We start from the raw sequence: 18,492 nt of genomic DNA, 5'->3' as shown, positions 1-18,492 counted from the left end.
AGGAAATTGCCAATCTGAGGAGTGTATCATTTTTTTTTTTAAGCGTTGCTGATGTAGGAAGCCCAGATATGGCCCTAGCCTTCTATCTGTTGAAGAGCTAATGACACTGGAAGTTAATTCTGTAAGCTTTTATCTGGACTAGTCCTAGCTTGAAAGATAGAAATTTTATACCTCATTGTGGTGATTCCACCTACTCGGGTAGAAATTAGAAATAAAATGGCCTGTTCCTGGCTTGACCACTAACTTAACCTGGTTTGAGGCTTACATAATATTGTCTTGTGTGATAATGCCAACCCTCACACTTAAAGCTTATTTGAACAAGTATGTGGTTTAGACTCAAAGCTTTATTCTGGCATAAAGGCAGTTTTCATAGCAGTGGTATATTTTGGCATCTATAGCCCATACCTATTCTATGGGCCTGAGCAATGTGATACTCCATGATGAAACTCAAGCCACTTGTTTTAGTCAACTTTTTATTAAAGTGCAGTATATAGGCCGGGTGCAATGGCTCACACTTGTAATCCCAGCACTTTGGGAGGCCGAAGTGGGAGGATCACTTGAGGCCAGGAGTGTTGAGACCAGCCTGGTTAGTAGTGAGACCCCCATCTCTACCCAAAAAAAAAAAAAAAGTACAACATATATTTGTATACGAATTAGAATTGTGCAGCTCAGTGAGATTTTGCAGACTAGACATATCCATGTTCAAGAAATGAAACATGGCTGGACACGGTGGCTCATGCCTGTAATCCCAGCACTTTGAGAGGCTGAGGCAGGCTGATCACAAGGTCAGGAGTTCAAGACCAGCCTGACTAACATGGTGAAACCCCTGTCTCTACTAAAAATACAAAAATTAGCCAGGCGTGGTGGTGGCTGTCTGTAACCCAGCTACTCAGGAAGCTGAGGCAGGAGAATTACTTGAACCCAGGAGACGGAGGTTGCAGTGAGCTAAGATTGTACCACTACACTTCAGACTGGGTGACAGAGTAAAACGCCATCTTAAAAAAAAAAAAGGAAACAAAACATAACCAGTACTCCGATAATCAATCCTTTTGCCACTTTCTTGATTTCTGACACTCTAACAACTAGCGATTAGATTTGTCTATTTTTGAACTTTATATAAATAGGTCTTTAGTAAGCTAACAGTAGAACTCTTTAACATTCCTTGTGCCCTCTGCTAGTTTCCAAATGTCTCTAACAACTGATGAGATTTATTCTAGCTAGTGGTTGAAATGATTCATGTGCAGCAAGTAGAGATGATTTAATGCAATTTGTGAAATACAATGTTGCGAATCCATTTTTAAACAAAAGGACTTTGACAAATGCAGATGACTTCATTATTCATAAAGGATTTAATTTGCACTCCTATTTTTCTGTTCCCGAGAGGTTTCCCAGTACTGGAGTATGGATGTGTCTGCCTTTTCTCATCTGTACTTTATGCTTCATTGAAATAGCTTTATGAGCAAGTGACCCATGTGAGGAACTCTCTTGTGCAGTCTGGGAGAGCAGGTTCGTCTCAGCAGGGGAGCCAACAACTCTTTGAAGGACTGGCTTCCCTAGGATATTTTCATCTCCTAAAATAGCCCGGCAGTACCATAAAGAAGTTTCTAGCATGGTCAGTCAGAATATTAGAAGCCACTGTTAAAGTTGCAGAGTCACACTCTGATAGACAGTGCTGGTGACTATAGTCACCTGTCGGAATTCACGTCTGTTTACATTGGAATGAGTGAGTACGTTTTAAATACCTAGCGTTCATACTTTCAAATACCATTTAGGCCAGCTGTGGGATTTGCTCTGGACTCGATCCCTAGTCTTTTCTTAGCAGGGTAAGCCCTCACCTATCCCATCTCTCCCACAGTGGATGTTGATGTAGAAGATTATTACCCAGCTTTCCTGGACATGGTGCGGAGCCTGCTGGATGGCAACATAGACTCATCACAGTATGAAGATTCGCTGAGAGAGATGTTCACCATTCATGCCTACATTGCCTTTACCATGGACAAACTGATCCAGAGCATTGTCAGACAGGTGAGGGCATGGTGAAGGCTAGGGTGAGTGACGGAAGAAGTTCTTACCTAGATGGGCCAGGCAAAGAGAAAGCAAGGAAAAGGAAAGGCAACTTTCTTATATAACAGTGTTGATCAGTTGGGCACGGTGGCTCACGCCTGTAATCCCAGCACTTTGGAAGGCTGAGTTGGGAGGAACACAAGGTCAGGAGTTCAAGACCAGCCTGGCCAATATGATGAAACCCCATCTCTACTAAAAATACAAAAATTAGCTGGGCATGGTGGTGGGCACCTGTAGTCCGAGCTACTCAGGAGGCTGAGGCAGGGGAATCACTTGAACCCAGGAGGCGGAGATTGCAGTGAGCCAAGATCGTGCCACTGCACTCCAGTCTGGGTGACAAAGTGACTCTGTCTCAAAAAAAAAACACACAGAAAACAGTGTTTATGAACGTAGGATTCTGAAGAGGAGCGGAGGTGAATGTGATGCCTGATTTCTCATGTTAACAAAGTTGCAGTGTATGAGCCTACCTACCCTGTATCTTTTCTTGCTGGCCACCTGTAGGGTGCAGTGATCCTGACCCCAGCTTCCTGCCCAACATGTCTGTCTCTTCCCTTGTCTGCCATAGGTAGGCACACAGGGTGAGAATTGCCTGTTCCATAGGTGCTGGTAAGTTTTTTTTTGAAATAGAGATAGGGTGTCACTATGTTGCCCAGGCTGGTCTTGAACTCCTGGTTTCAAGTGATCCTTCTGTCTTGGCCTCCTAAAGTGCTGGGATTATAGATGTGAGCCACTGCATCCGGTCAAGGTGTTGGTAACTCTTATGTACTTAATTGTTTAATATTTGAAATTCTTTTTATAAGAAAGGGTTCACATAACATCTTTTAGAATACTCTGCCACCTCACTCATCTGTGGTTCCCTCTGAACCTCCGTGCCCGGTTTGTGATTGGTTTTGTGTGTCCTTTCTGTGGCACCCTGGGAATTTATAAATATGTTGTTCTTTACAATAAAGATATAAAAAACAGCTTGTAACAGATAGTCACATTTCTACTTCTTGGACTTGAGTTCTGAACTCCCAGAGAGATTGTTGGTTAACTGCTTTTTTCTTTTTTTGGAGACCCAGCTCTACTGCTGATTTATTCCAAGTCCCCAGCAGGGCTTTGTTCTACCTTTTCAGCATCCTGTTCTGTGGCTCCCTTGGCTGTGTTTGCCCATATGCTGAAGAGCTGGGCACTGATGTAGGCCATGTGAAGACTGGCAAATACCTTAAAGTTCTTAGGGATGACTCCGGCTTTCTCCTTCCTGCAGGCATTCTGTATGGGCATTATTGGTCCTGTCAGCTTGGTGGCTGATGAGAGTTTTTCAGCAGAACTGTCTCCCGTCTTGGAGGCTGAGGGCTTCCTGGGGAAGAGGATGAACTTGGAGTCATACTCCCTCAGGTGCTGAACATTGGCCTGCAGGGACGTGGTGGACTTATTCCACCATCTTGTGGATGCTGGTCATCCTTAACTCTTCTAAGCTGAAGCTCCTGCCAGCTTGTACTTGGTGTGATACCTCACTGTGGGGCACCTTACCATGGGCCAGATGGGTCCAGATGCAGGGCGCAGGGCAATGCAGTGTGCTTTTGCTTGCATCTGCAGATCTTCTGGGCTGGCTGGTTGTGCCACGTGGCCGTGGGCCACTGCGATTCCTTGTGGAAGTAGTGCTTTAGGATTGTGCTGTTGTAGCTGGGCACCGTGGCTACCTATAGCCCTCTTCCATAGAAGATCTCAGCAGAAAGGCAGTGAACTACTTAAATGAAAACTTGTAACAAGCAAATTCTAATTCTAGAGTCCACACTGCCACTGTAGAAGGAAAGAGCTTGTTGCTTAGTGTTCTCTTGGGCTAAAATATTGAATCCTTTGCCATGTACCCATGCTTTTCCCTTGGTTTTCGAATGGTGCATGCCTCTGCACTCCTCCCGCGGTATGTATTCAGGATTGAGGAAGAGCCCTTCATATAACTGAACCTTAACATCTGGGGGGAAGTTGTCAGATCGTTGTTTCCTGTAAGTTGAAGAAGTTATTAGGCCTTCCCATAAGGGTTCTGGTTGGTAACTGGCAGAAATCATTAGATGGATACATAGTCACCTGTAGTCATACTGTTTCAAAGTAACCTTTGTTAACTTCCCTGAAATGTATGTAAAAGACAGACTCCAGTTACCCTGAGCTTATGTTTCTGATTACATGTTTGTTGCTGCTTCAGCTAGGAACAAAGTATTTCATACCACCAGCATAGCTTAAGAAAAAATCCAATAAAACTAACTTTTAATAATTCTGAGGTTGGTTTTTGAAACAATAGATAATTACTTTAAGCATCTGGTTATGATTTTGAATCAGTAATACATACTGTCTCCACACACCTCCTCCCCCTACCCCCGCTTTTTTAATGGAAACAGAGGTTTCATCCAGAAAAACCCCAAACGGTGACTCTTTTTTTTTGAGACAGAGTTTTGCTCTTGTTACCCAGGCTGGAGTGCAATGGCGCGATCTCGGCTCACCGCAACCTCCGCCTCCTGGGTTCAGGCAATTCTCCTGCCTCAGCCTCCCAAGTAGCTGGGATCACAGGCTCGCGCCACCATGCCCAGCTAATTTTTTGTATTTTTAGTACAGACGGGGTTTCACCATGTTGACCAGGATGGTCTCGATCTCTTGACCTCGTGATCCACCTGCCTCGGCCTCCCAAAGTGCTGGGATTACAGGCGTGAGCCACCGCGCCCGGCCTGACTTTTTTTTTTTTTTTTTAAACACAGGGTCTCTGTTGCCCAGGCTGGAGTACAGTGGTATAATCTCAGCTCACTGCAGCCTTGACCTTCCACCTTAGCCTCCCAAGTAGCTGGGGTCAAAGGCACACCACACCAGCTAATTTATTGTATTTTTTATAGAGATGGAGTTTTAACCATGTTGCCCAGGCTGGCCTCAAATTTATGGGCTCAAGCAGTTCACCCACTTTAGCCTCCCAAAGTGCTGTGATTATAGGCATGAGCCACTGTGCGCAGCCTATAGTGACTTTTTAAAATATACATTCAAGCTTCTCATCTTAACTTCTTTAATTGGAGGTATCTCTTCTCTCATTCTCCTCATCTTTGGTGTTCCCTCAGAGTTCACTGCTGACTGGATGTACAACATATATTTCATAGTCAAGACTGGGCATGGTGGCTCATGCCTGTAATTCCAGCACTTTGGGAGTACAAGGCGGGCAGATCTCCTTAGTCCAGGAGTTCGAGACCAGCCTGGGCAACATGGCAAAACCCTGTTTGTATTGAAAATACAAAAGTTAGCTGGGCATGGTGACTCATGCCTGTAGTCCAGCTACTCGGGAGACTGAGGTGGGAGGATCACCTGAGCCCAGGAAGTTGAGACTGCAGCACTCCAGCCACGTCAAGCCAGTACATTTATCTTACCTAGTCTAGGCTGGTTAAAAGGGATTTATATTAAGAGTACAGTAGGCAATCTCACAGACATCTAAGTACAGAACTCAAAATATGACCACACCATGGAAGGACTGGGCTGGGAGGTCGTTTTTCTCTCCTGTATGCTATCACTCTGGACTTCGGCTCCATGTTTGTGCTTCGCTCTGCAGATGGACGTTGGCACGTGCTCCCAGCTTGTCCAGCCTCCGAGGCTTTGACTTAACCCTGATAGTACCCCTGGTCCCAGTGTTACTGGACCTTTCCATACAGATGCTCCTCTGCAAAAAATCTATCCAACACTCTCTGTCATTTTCAGTTAGGAGGATAGAGAATCTGATCTGCCTAGTAGTGGGGGTAGAGTTCCCTAGTTGTCCCTGGATTTGTAGTGCTGCCGTCTCCAAAGATTCTAGGAGGGGCGGGATAGCCAAAAAGAGGGTGTGGGTGGGGAATCAGTAATACAGTCTATTTCTACAAGAAAGTATAAAGTAGAGGCAGTGGCTCACACTGGTAATCCCGGCACTTTGGGAGGCCAAGGCAGGCGGATCATTTGAGCTCAGGAATTCAAGACCAGATTGGGCAACATGGCAAAACCTGTGTCTTCTGAAAATACAGCTATTCAGAATTTCTTCTGAAATTCCAGCTACTCAGGAGGCTAAGGTGGGAGGATTGCTTGAGCCCAGAAAGTCGAGGCTGCAGTGAGCCGAGATCAAAATGCCACTGCACTCCAGCCAGGGTGACAGAGTGAGATCCTGTCTCAAAAAAAAACATAAAGCAGAAGCATCTACATGTCTGGTTGAAGTCACGCTTTCCATATATCTTTTTCCTATTTTGCCTTTTTTTCTCTGTAAAAAACAGTATCATAAGCATTTCCTCATGTTATCAAGTACTCATAAGCATTATTTTAATGGTTGTATCAGAATCCATTATCTGAACTCATTGTCATTTATCCATCACAGTTGCTGGAGTACTGCCCTTTCTGCCATACCCAGTCACCCTTCTGACCTTGTTTTGTGTCCAGTTACCTAATACACATACTGGTCATTTAGGACTTGAAGTTAAGCATAAATAGTTATCATGGTTCCTAACACTTCAAAAAGAATATTTTTCTAAAAATAGAATGGTTTGGTGGTTATGATCATTTTAAAGTAAAAAAGATACTAAATTAATGTTTTGCTTTCTTGTATCTATTTTTCATTTCTGTCATTTTGATGGGTATAGTTTCATTTGGGAGGATATTTATTTCAAAATAGAAATAGCATATGACATAATAATGGGAACTCTGAGAGGTTCAACTTTCTAGTCATTAGATAGCTTACTAAGATTGTCACAAAAGCTACTGATACTCAATCATGATTGGCTTGTATTGACATGAGTTAGCATGATGTACAACTTATGTGCTATACTTTCTGTCAGAGAAAAATAGGTGCTGTGTTTGGAAAAGTACTGGGCTAGGAGTCAGGAAGCCTGACTGTTAGTCCCAACCCTGCTTCTTCAGCTGAGCACCCGTAGGCAATAATTCAGCAGCTATTTCTCAAATACCTAATGAGTTTCAGGCTTTGTAGTTGAGCTGGGAATATAGACATAGATATTATATTCATCATTCTCCAAGGCTCCCCTCCTCACCCCAGCTCACAGTGAGCTTTGCAGTGCCACTCTCTCAGCACACTGCAACCTCCACCTCCTGCCCCAGTCTCTGGAGTAGCTGGGATTATAGGCACCTGCCACCATACCTGGCTAATCTGTGTATTTTTAGTAGAGATGGGGTTTCGCCATGTTGGCCAGGCTGGTTTCAAACTCCTGACCTCAGGTGATCCGCCCACTTCGGCCTCCCAAAGTGCTGGGATTACAGGTGTGAGCCACCGTGCCCAGCCATCTTTCTTTAAGCGTTGTGTAAATTTGTCTCCTAACAGGCCCCAACTCTCTCTCCAGCCTGCTTCCCAGGGCAGTTGTGAGGATCAAATGAGAAAGAATATGTATGAAAGCAAATTGTAAATGATTTTAAAATGCAACAAAAACATGACCTGTAGAAAATTATTTAAAGATTCTTAGAATTTCAAATAAATAGTACGATTAACCTGAGCTCTCTGGTTTTTATTTTAAATAGATACGAAAGTTTTACCATGAGCCACTGATAATGGTTGAAAATCTTGGCTTGATTATTCTCCAAGAAAATGATAGAGTGGTTTGTGAGATTAATTTTCTTTCTTTTTTTTTTTTGTGAGATTAATTTTCTAAAATTACAAGCCAAAAACAAAAAGTGGATTTTTTGTTTGTTTGTTTGTTTGTTTAGACTGACTCTTGGTTTTGCCAGATTGGAGTGCAGTAGTGCAATCTTGGCTCACTGCAACCTCTACCTCACGGGTTCAAATGATTCTCTTGCCTCAGCCTCCCAAGTAGCTGGGACTGACTACAGGCACACGCCACCACAACCAGCCAATTTTTGTATTTTAAAGAGACGAGGTTTCACCATGTTGGCCAGGATGGTTTCCATCTCTTGACCTTGTCATCCGCCCGCCTTGGCATCCCGAAAAGCTGGGATTACGGACGTGAGCCACTGTGCCCAGCCAAAAAAACCTTTTTTTGAGTTGAGTGACTGGATCAGTTAAAGGAATGTTGACTATATAATGGAGAAATGTTTTCTGTGTTCACTAACAGCTTGCCTTTGTTTGATTCCAGCTGCAACATATTGTGAGTGATGAGATCTGTGTGCAGGTGACTGACCTTTACCTGGCAGAAAATAATAACGGGGCCACCGGAGGCCAGCTGAACACACAGAACTCAAGGAGCCTCCTGGAGTCAACCTATCAGCGGAAAGCCGAGCAGCTAATGTCAGATGAGAATTGCTTTAAGGTGAGAGTTGCTCATGTAGTCAAAGACCTTGCTTGTGACAATGTAAGTGTAAGGGTCCTTGGGTTCTTGCTGAGTTTAAAATGAAGAAACTGAGGCCGGCACAAGAAGATCCAATGCGAATTTATTCAGTTCCTGGGCGAGGTTCTGCGGTCCAACAGGAGGGGCTGGAGAAGTCGCATGGACTCCTCTCAGACGTGGGGTTTTATAGGGAGCAGGCAAGCTTGCTATTGGCAGGTAGGCAGGGTTTGAATGCTATTGGGTAGATTTACAAGACTTGACTGCTATGGGGTAGATTTACAAGACTCAACTGCTATTGGGTAGCTAAGACTCAAATGCTATTGGGTAGATTTACAACACTTCTTTTGCATTTTGGCGGGGTTCTTTAAGGGAGGGCTAGGCCTTGTGAGGGGGGTGGGCGTGTCTGAGCTCCTGGAGAGGGAGGGGGTGTGGGTGTGTCCAAGTGCCCGCAGAGGGAGGGGGTGTGCCCAAGCTCCCAGCGACCGGCCTTACAGTAAGTTGTTAGGATTTTCTGAACCAGAAGTTAAAGCCAGGGTACTTTGACCCGTGATTCTACTCTTGGGACTTTTTAGAGTTCCTAATGAATTCATCAGAGAAATACAAAGTGGAAATAACTATCTTCCTGGACAATCTACTTTGTTTCTTCCTGCCTTAAAAAAGAAAAGTTATACATGATTTTTACGATTTTGTATTCTTTTTCTCTGGACATTTTTCAGAGTATGCTTTGTAAGTATTGTTAGAAAAATGTTGGTACATGAAATCCATGGTTATGGTCATTACAGAAAAGAAAACATGGACCCAGCACACATGGCTGACACTTGTAATCCCAGCATTCTGGGAGGCCAAGGTGGGCAGATCACTTGAGACCAGCTTGGGCAACATGGCAAAACTCTTACCTCTGAAAAAAATACAAGAATACAAAGATTAGCCAGGCATGGTAGTGTGCACCTGTAGTCTCAGGTACTCAGGAAAATAAGGTAGAAGGATCATTTGAGCCTGAGAGGTTGAGGCTGTAGTGAGCTCTGATCGCATCACTGCACCCCAGCCTGCTCTGTCCCAAAAAAATGAAACGGAAAAAAAAAGTCACCTCAGAATTCTTTCCTGAAATTATCATTGATGAGATTTCTAAACTTCTCTATGCTTTAGTATATAAATGGTCTTTAACTTTGTTTTTTTGTTTTTTGTTTTTTTAAGACAGGGTTACACTCTGTTGCCCAGGCTGGAGTGCAGTGGTGTAATCTTGACTCATTGCAACCTCTGCCTCCAGGGTTCAAGTGATTCTCATCCATCCAGCCACCCTAGTAGCTGGGATTACAGTCATGTACCACCATGCCCAGCTAAGTTTTGTATTTTTAGTAGAGATGTGGTTTCACCATGTTGGCCAGACTGGTCTCAAACTCTTGGCCTCAAGTGATCTGCCTGCCTCAGCCTCCCAAAGTGCTGGGATTACATGTGTGAGCCACTGCATTTGACCTGAAATGGTCTTTAACATATTTTTGCTCAATTAGCAACACTTCTGGATCTTTAATGTCTTTTTTATGGCTATTTGATACTCACTTTATAGAGAATTAATGCCTGTATTGTTGGACATTTAGGTTGTTTCCAGTTTTTCACCATTATGCTGGATAATTATAAAAGCAAATAGTTGGAAACAACCTAGATGTCCAACTCACTATGGGGATTGGTTAATGACATGCTGTTATGAATACTGGAGAAATATTTTGCAATTCTTAAAAATAAATTGTAAAAATTCAGAGTCTGCCCCCTCCTCCCCAAAATCTATTTTGGAAATAACTGTGCATTTGTGTATATATTATGTTGTCAGATTATAAGCTTTACTAGCAAAGAGGAATTTTTTTTTTTTTTTTTGAGATGGAGTTTCACTCTTGTTGCCCAGGCTGGCATATGATGGCACGATCTCAGCTCACCGCAACCTCTGCCTCCCAGGTTCAAGCAATTCTCCTGCCTCAGCCTCCTGAGTAGCTGGGATTACAGGCGTGTGCTACCATGCCCAGCTATTACTGTATTTCTAGTAAAGATGGGGTTTCTCCATGTTGGTTAGGTTGGTCTCGAACTCTTGAACTCAGGTGATCTGCCCGTCTTAGCCTCCCAAAGTGCTGGGATTACAGGTGTGAGCCGCCGCACCCAGTTGGAATTTTTAAAACTTTAACAGAATACTGAGGTAGATTTAGCTTCTGGCTCTGTGTATTTATTGACTGGTGGTATGCCTTGAGAAACCAGAACTCTGAATTTCAGTTTTCTCCTGTATCAAATGAAGGAGGTTGAAATAAAAAGTTCTCAAGTTTCAGGCTCTGATCTTCTCCATGTGATTCTGATAGCTACCTTGTCTGCAGAAAGCCCTTAGGATAAGGTCACTGAGAATATCAGGGTTCTGAAAGGAGAGATCTATGTGTCATCACCATTGAGCGTTGTTTTGTGCAAAACATGGTTTGCTTGCCACTACTGGTGTATTGCTTTTATGTATGGATTTTTTTTAATCACACAAATAATATTAGTAGAACTCAGAATTTCAAAAACTTCATATAAATTGGTGCCATTTATAACAACACTTTTTTTGTTTTGTTCTTTTTTTGAGACAGGGTCTCACTCTGTTGCCCAGGCTGGAGTGCAGTGGTGACAAAATGGCTCACTGCACCCTCTGCCTCCCGGGCTCTAGCATTTCTCCCCCTTCAGCCTCCCAAGTAGCTAGGACCACAGTTGTGAGCCACCACACCTGGCTAATTTGTGTATTTTTAGTAGAGATGGGGTTTTGCCATGTTGCCCCCAGGCTGGTCTCAAACTCCTGGAATGAAGTGATCTACCTGTTTAGCCTCCTCAAAGTGCTGGGGTTTCAGTCATGAGCCATCACACCTGGTCCAACACTTCTTAATACTTTTTGTTGTTGTTGTTCCTTATTCTAAGGCATATGAAGCCTTTTTTTTTTTTTTTTTTTTTTTTTTTTTGAAACGTTGTTGCACTTTATTGCCCAGATTGGACTGCAGTGGCAGATCTCAGGTCATTGCAACTTCTGCCTTCCAGTTTCATGCAATTCTTGTGCCTCAGTGTCCCGGGTAGCTGGGATTACAGGCGCACACCACCATGCCCAGCTAATTTTCTGTATTTTTAATAGAGAAGAGGTTTTGTCACGTTGTTTAGGCTGGTCTCGAATTCCTGAGCTCAGGCAATCCACCCGTCTCGACCTCCCAAAGTACTAGGATTACAGGCATGAGCCACCAAGCCCAGCCATTTATTGTAGTATTAATGCAGTTATTGGTTTTTGTTGTGTTTGGTTGTTTTTTTTTTTTTTTGAGATGGAGTCACGCTGTGTTGCCAGGGTGGAGTACAGTGGCGCAATCTCAGCTCACTGCACCCTCCGCCTCCTGGGTTCAAGCAATTCTGCCTCAACCTCCTGAGTAGTTGGGACTACAGGCACGCACCGCCACACCCAGCTAATTTTTGTGTTCTTAGTAGAAATGGGGTTTCATCATGTTGGCCAGGCTGGTCTTGAACTCTTGACCTCATGATCTCTGCCCGCCTTGGCCTCCCAAAGTGCTGAGATTACAGGCATGAGCCCACGGTACCCGACCCTCAGTGTTGACCTTTTTTTTTAAGATGGAGTTTTGCTCTTGTTGCCCAGACTGGAGTCTAATGGCTCGAGCTCAGCTCACTCCAACCTCTGCCTCCTATGTTCAAAGGATTCTCCTGCTTCAGCCTCCTGAGTAGCTGGGACTATAGGCATACACCACCATGCCTAGCTAATTTTTGTATTTTTTAGTAGAGATAGAGTTTCACCGTGGTAGCCGGGGTGGTCTCCAACTCTTGACCTCAGGTGATCCACCCACCTTGGCCTCCCAAAGTGCTGGGATTACAGGTGTGAGCCACTGTGCCCAGCCCCTTTATTTTTTAAACACTGTAAACTCGTTTCCATCTTTGTATTACATCCTAGAAGTGGGATTATCAGTGGACAGAGCATTGACATTTTGTGGTTCTGGCTACATGTGCCATATCTCTTTCTGACAAGCAAAATATTTGTTTTGTAAAACGTTCTTATTGGCATTGATTACTATTTTAGCGAATTCTAGAAGTTTGAAACTCAAAATGGTACTTTTTGCTTTAACATATTTCATTTTACTTGTAGTAAGTGCAGACTTACCTTTATCACTGGCCTCCCAAGATTAAGTATCTTCCTAATTTCTTCAGTTGGAGCAAAGTTTACTAAGTTTATTGCCTCTGCACCTCCTGTTCCTTGAGAAGATGTATTGTTGCTGTAGAGACGCTCTTTTGTTTACGCTTAGGTTTCTTATTTGCAGCTTATGTTTATTCAAAGCCAAGGGCAGGTCCAGCTGACTATTGAGCTTCTGGACACAGAAGAGGAGAATTCGGATGACCCTGTGGAAGCAGAGGTATGAGCAAGTACATCACAGAGCCCAGTTGCCAAGCAGAGCTGGTGTGTCCTGAGATTCTGTCCAGTGACCCTGTCTGCCAAAAGACCAAGGCACCTTAGGCCTGTTGAAGGGTGCCTTGGATGCGTGGATGTTTAAAGTACAAGTCAGTGCTTCACTGCACCAAGTGATGCATGGATGACCTGGATGCTTAAAGTACGAGTCAATCCAGCCATGTCTTCAGCTGAAGAGAAGGGCTGCCTGGTTATAGATGTTAACCTCATCTTGCACTTACTAAAGCTATCTCCTCTAAGGAAGTCTTATGGTTGGCAGCTTTCCTGTTTTTTCCCTAAAGTATAAAAACCAACAAATGAGGTACCATCTTTTTCATGTCATCTTGATTCTTTGGGTCATGTTTACTTTTTATTGGACCAATAAAGCCCAGAGTTCTCAACCCCTGAGAACACAGATGTGATTATCATAGTTGGTTCTGGCAGATAATGTAAATGGGAGAGCCAGGCCATATGTATGATGATGGGGGGGACATGTGGGATGACTTGTTTGGTGGGAACCTTGGCTTATCGCCAGATCTTTTTTTTTTTTTTAATGAGATGTCAGAAATCTAGATTGTAATGTAAGGGATACTTTCAGACATTTGCCACTATAATATAAATTTTATTGTTTAACAAAATCCTCTGTGGGGAAACGAAACTTGTCAGTGAGCCAGCTTCTACCTGTTTACGACTTCTGATAACCTTAGCATCTCAGAGAAACTTAGCGGTATTGCTGGCTAACAGAATTTTTAATCTGTGTTTCAATACTTTGTAATAATCATGTCCTTATAGAAAGGGACTTTTTTTAATCTTGAAATTTATAAATTTGTACTGTAGTCATAGAATTTACTAGAATACCTAATGTGTTAGGAGCTGTTTTTGTGATTTCCTTCCATCTCTTATTTTGTGTTTGCCATCTTAGCGCTGGTCAGACTATGTGGAGCGATATATGAATTCTGATACTACCTCGCCTGAGCTTCGTGAACATCTAGCACAGAAACCAGTATTTCTTCCGAGGTGAGTGAGCCTTGTCACCTGTCAGCAGTCTGTACTTATGTATGGTTGAGAAATGGAGAGTTAAATGACTTTCACATTATTGTTTTTCGTGTTTCATTCATTTGTTTTATCTGCCGAGGATGCTAAGTCAAGGTTTATGTGACTGTCACAACATAGGCTTACCTGGAGCGTGTGTCAGAATATCTGGGAGGTGAGAGTTGTAGGGAATCAACAATAACCTTCTTACCAAAGTCTCACTCTCAGAAAGAAAGCAGGTTGTCAGCATAAGCTATATAGTTTGTACACATAGTTTAGGTACATTGAGAAGCTTACATGAGTTAGGAAATGGTAGAACATTGCCCAAAATCCAAGATCCTAGCCCCTAGCCAAGGGCCAACATTTATATACAGGCTTTTCAAAGAGTAGCAGTCTTAGGCCTGCTATATTAACTCTTTTCTGCACAGAAGTTTTAAAATGTCCCCTCTCTATATAGGCACATTATGATACTGATCCTCCAAGTATATGAAAACAGAGTTTAAGAAGTATAAAATAGGTAGAATGGCTTTTATTCTTCTTAAAAGTTTTGAATTGAAATCTTATGTCTTAGGTTTTCAAGAAAGTATCATACCAGTGTTATTAGACTTGAGTCCTAAAGAGAACATGGGAAAAGGGTACCAGCAAAAAGGGCCCTGCCAGGTTCTCCATTCATTGATCATTTGAGCAGTTGCTCTGTCAGGTTCCTCTCAACTAAACAGGCTCCATGCTAATGACATACTACAATTAACCTGTCATCCTATATCTCTCACTAGGATACGAGGAAGGAGGCACATTTATGTCATGTGAGAAAAAAGAAATTGATAAAATCGTTCTGTTGGCAGGGTAGTGGAAATGTATGAAACCTTCCCTCTAGAATTTCAGTTTCTCATGTTTTGTCTGACAGCTAAGGGGCACATTTTATTGGCCTTGAGACCCCTTACACTCTTAGAGCATGAGTACTCCAAAGAGCTTTAGTTTATATGGATCATACTGGTAATATTTACCAAGATAGAAACAAAAACTGAAACAACGAAATGTTGTTTTTTTTTTTTTGAGACAGAGTCTCACTCCGTCACCAGGCGCCAGACTGGAGTGCAGTGGTTCGACCTCTGCTCACTGCAACCTCTGCCTCCCAGGTTCAAGCAATTCTCCTGCCTCAGCCTCCCAAGTAGATGGGACTACAGGCACACGCCACCTCGGCCCTAATTTTTTTTTTGTATTTTTAGTAGAGACAGGGTTTCACCATGTTGGCCAGGATGGTCTCCATCTCTTGACCTTGTGATCCATCCGCCTCAGCCTCCCAAAGTGCTGGGATTACAGGCGTGAGGCACCGCGCCCGGCCTAATGAAATGTTTTAAATCTGTAATTCTCTTTAAAAATAATAATATTTGGCCGTGAGCGGCAGCTCATGCCTGTAGTCCCAGCACTTTGGGTGGCCAAAGCAGTGGATCACGAGGTCAGGAGATCGAGACCATCCTGGCTAACGCTGTGAAACGCCATCTCTACTAAAAACACAAAAAATTAGCCAGGCCTGGTGGTGCACGCCTATAGTCCCAGCTACTCGGGAGAATGAGGCAGGAGAATCGCTTGAACTGGGAGGCGGTGGTTGCAGTGAGCCGAGATTGCGCCACAGCACTCCAGCCTGGGTGACAGAGGGAAACTGTCTGAAAAACAAAATAAATAAATGAAATAACAATATTAAGCCCATTGTATTTTCTTAAATAATATTTTTTAAGAATAGACTGGCATTGTTTTTTTTTTATAAACTTGTTTAATGTCTGGCTTACTAGAACAGCTGGATTCTCGTGTCTGCTTCTACATTCAATCTGTTACATTATGTTGTTTGGTTGAAATATGTGAAGAAAATCTGGCCTCACACAAATGTGTAGCTGGAAAAAGGAGAAGTATTTTCAGATCCTTTCGGATAACTGGATATTCTTTCATATGACAACAAAACTACCAGTGATAGTTTCTTAACAGTTAGTTGCAATATCAATTTATACATAAGTGGGCTTTTCATACAGTTGTCAAAATCCATTGATTGATTTTGTACCATGAAAGAATCCTTTTTTCCTCTATGATTTTGTAACTTTATGCAGTTGGCTATTTGGAAAATATTAGCTCACTAAGTTGTACAGACCTACTAAATGTTGATATATTTTACAGTGTCTCCAAAAAAAATCACATTGATTAATATCGCTATCTCCAAGTCATCAGACATCTTTTTAAGTACTGGCAAGATGTCAAGCGCAGGGTGGTGGCTGATACCGGTTCACCAGAATTCATAGTGTTGCTTGAAAATTCCAGTCTTATCATTGAAAACATTATTTTCCTTGAAGTTATTGGCTCCTTTGTTCATATTTGAAAACACACCCGCCAAATACTTGGCTGAGGTTGCCTGCATTTAATCAGTTGTTCTTTCAGGTAAAAATGGTGATCCACTTTAACTCAAGCAGTTGCTCAAGTGCTTTTCTCTAAGAATACCATTGTACTTTGGCACACAAAGGTGCTTTATGTATAGTTCCCATTTTATCACACTGGCATGTTAAAAAGATGTAAACCGAGGGGTGGGATTTAATAACAAATGTTACTGCTTCATTAGAAGCATTCCTTTTTTTTTTTTTTTTTGAGGCAGAGTCTCACTGTATCACCCAGGCTGGAGTGCAGTGGCACATCTCAGCTCACTGCAACTTCCACCTCCTGGGTTCAAGTCATTCTCCTGCCTCAGCCTTCCAAGTAGCTGGGATTACAGGTGCATGCCACCACACCCGGCTAATTTTTGTATTTTTAGTACAGACGGGGTCTCCCCATGTTGGCCAGGCTGGTCTCTAACTCCTGACCTCAAGTGATCTGCCCTCTTTGGCCTCCCAAAGTGCTAGGATTACAGGGGTGAGCCACCATGGTCAGCCCATCGGAAACATTCTTAAGTGAAACTGGCTTTTTTCACTTAACGTCATTCTGTGATGAGTGTAAAATGCAAAGATTTGAATCGTAATTGCATTAAGTTACAAAATCATGGAGGAAAAAGGATTCATTCATGGTACAAGGTAAACAAATGGAGTTTGACAATTGTATGAAAAGCTCAATGATGTATAAATTGATACTGGAATTTGGTAACAATTTGTTCCCAAACAATACAGGCACCACCAGCATTTTTATTCACCATTACTTTTATGCTGCCAGTGCAGATGTCAACCCAGCAAGAAAGGGAAATAATGTTTTAGTATTATTGTGAAAATAGTTTTAATCTCACAGATCTCCTGAAAGGGTCTTGGGACCCTTTTGGTCCCTGGGGTCCTTGGATAAAGAATTACTATCTACAGAAATACATATATACGAAGATACTCACTGAAGCAATATTTTGGGATTTTTTTTCAGACAGAGTCTGGCTCTGTCTCCCAGGCTGGAGTACAGGACGGGATCCTGGCTTATTGCAAATTCTGCCTTCAGGGCTCAAGTGATCCTCCTACCTCAGCCTCTCAAGTAGCTGAGACTATAGGCATGCATCACCATACCTGCCTAATTTTTTTAATTTTTTTATAGAGAAGGGGTTTTGCCACGTTGCCCAAGCTAGTCTCAAACTCCTGAGCACAAGCAATCTGCCAGCCTCCCAAAGTGCTGGGATTATAGGCATGAGCCACAGTGGCCAACCTGAAGCAGTGTTTTTAATAGCAAGTTATGAGAAATTATATAATTGTCAAGCTGATAACCTTTCTTCACTGTATGTTGAAGAGATTTAGCAAGCCTCTCACCCGCCAGGGCATCTAATCATGTGAATCGTCTTATTTGTTGGGTAGGTAGTGTGGCACTAGTTTATATCATCTGGGGAAATTTTTAAAAATAGGCATTCAAATAATTTTTTATTATGTGGTTCAGATGAGGAACCTCAATTGAAAGACGCTGTTAAGGAATGGTAAATTCAGGTACATTGTTCTGCAGCAGTTAAAGAGGATGAGACTAATCTATGTCATAAAATGAAAAGCTATTCTTGACAGTAAGTGAAAAGTTGAGGACAAAATACATAGTATGATCCCATTTTGTCTTAAAAACAAATCCCAAAGCAGAATTATAGCTGGTAATTACATGTTTGAATTTACAGACAGAGGCCTAGAAGTTTCTAATTAAAACTCTTAATTGGCTGCCTCTGCTAAAGTAGAGGATGAGCAAAGATTTCTACTTTTTATTCTGTGTACCTTTGCAGTTGAATTTTTTTTTCAGTGAAACAATTGAACTTTTTTTTATGTTTTTAACAAATTGGGATGAGTACTGTGCGAACATATAATAAAACTCACTTTGGGGAAGTCATGGGACTCTGCTTCTGGATGAGCTCATCCTGCAGGGCTTTTCTGCCATAGGAATCTGCGGCGGATCCGGAAGTGTCAGCGTGGTCGAGAGCAGCAGGAAAAGGAAGGGAAGGAAGGAAACAGTAAGAAGACCATGGAGAATGTGGATAGTCTGGATAAGCTGGAGTGTAGATTCAAGCTGAATTCCTACAAGATGGTGTATGTGATCAAGTCAGAGGACTATATGTATCGGAGGACCGCCCTGCTCCGGGCTCATCAGGTGAGAACCAGTAACTGGAATTGCTGTGCACATCTCCCACCCGAGCCAGGACCAGGGGAGGCCCAGAGTCTTCTGATTGTTTCTCTTTGTTTATGGAAACCTGTTCTTAAAGCTGAGACTTACTGAGGAAGTATGTATATT

The 18,492-nt window shown here is 42.7% G+C and overlaps 1 protein-coding gene and 1 pseudogene across 6 annotated transcripts in view; one reads left to right on the top strand and one right to left on the bottom strand.

Annotated features, from left to right (window-relative positions):
* Nucleotides 1-18,492, top strand: part of SIN3A (SIN3 transcription regulator family member A) — an 89,453-nt gene that overhangs the window by 65,681 nt on the left and 5,280 nt on the right. For all 6 annotated transcript variants that reach the window (XM_012457645.2, XM_012457644.2, XM_064382675.1 and 3 more), the window contains 5 exons: nucleotides 1,856-2,025; nucleotides 8,130-8,303; nucleotides 12,632-12,724; nucleotides 13,679-13,773; nucleotides 18,144-18,351. In XM_012457645.2, the coding sequence (XP_012313068.1) occupies nucleotides 1,856-2,025; nucleotides 8,130-8,303; nucleotides 12,632-12,724; nucleotides 13,679-13,773; nucleotides 18,144-18,351 (740 nt within the window). The remainder of the gene's footprint in view (nucleotides 1-1,855; nucleotides 2,026-8,129; nucleotides 8,304-12,631; nucleotides 12,725-13,678; nucleotides 13,774-18,143; nucleotides 18,352-18,492) is intronic.
* Nucleotides 3,139-3,947, bottom strand: LOC135274621 (large ribosomal subunit protein eL13-like; annotated as a pseudogene).

The sequence above is a fragment of the Aotus nancymaae genome, unplaced genomic scaffold (assembly GCF_030222135.1).
Source record: "Aotus nancymaae isolate 86718 unplaced genomic scaffold, 86718_ANA_hifiasm-v0.15.2.pri h1tg000003l, whole genome shotgun sequence".
Taxonomy (NCBI): domain Eukaryota; kingdom Metazoa; phylum Chordata; class Mammalia; order Primates; family Aotidae; genus Aotus; species Aotus nancymaae.
The sequence above is the reverse complement of the archived record's forward strand: the minus strand, read 5'-3'. Positions and strand labels throughout refer to the sequence as shown.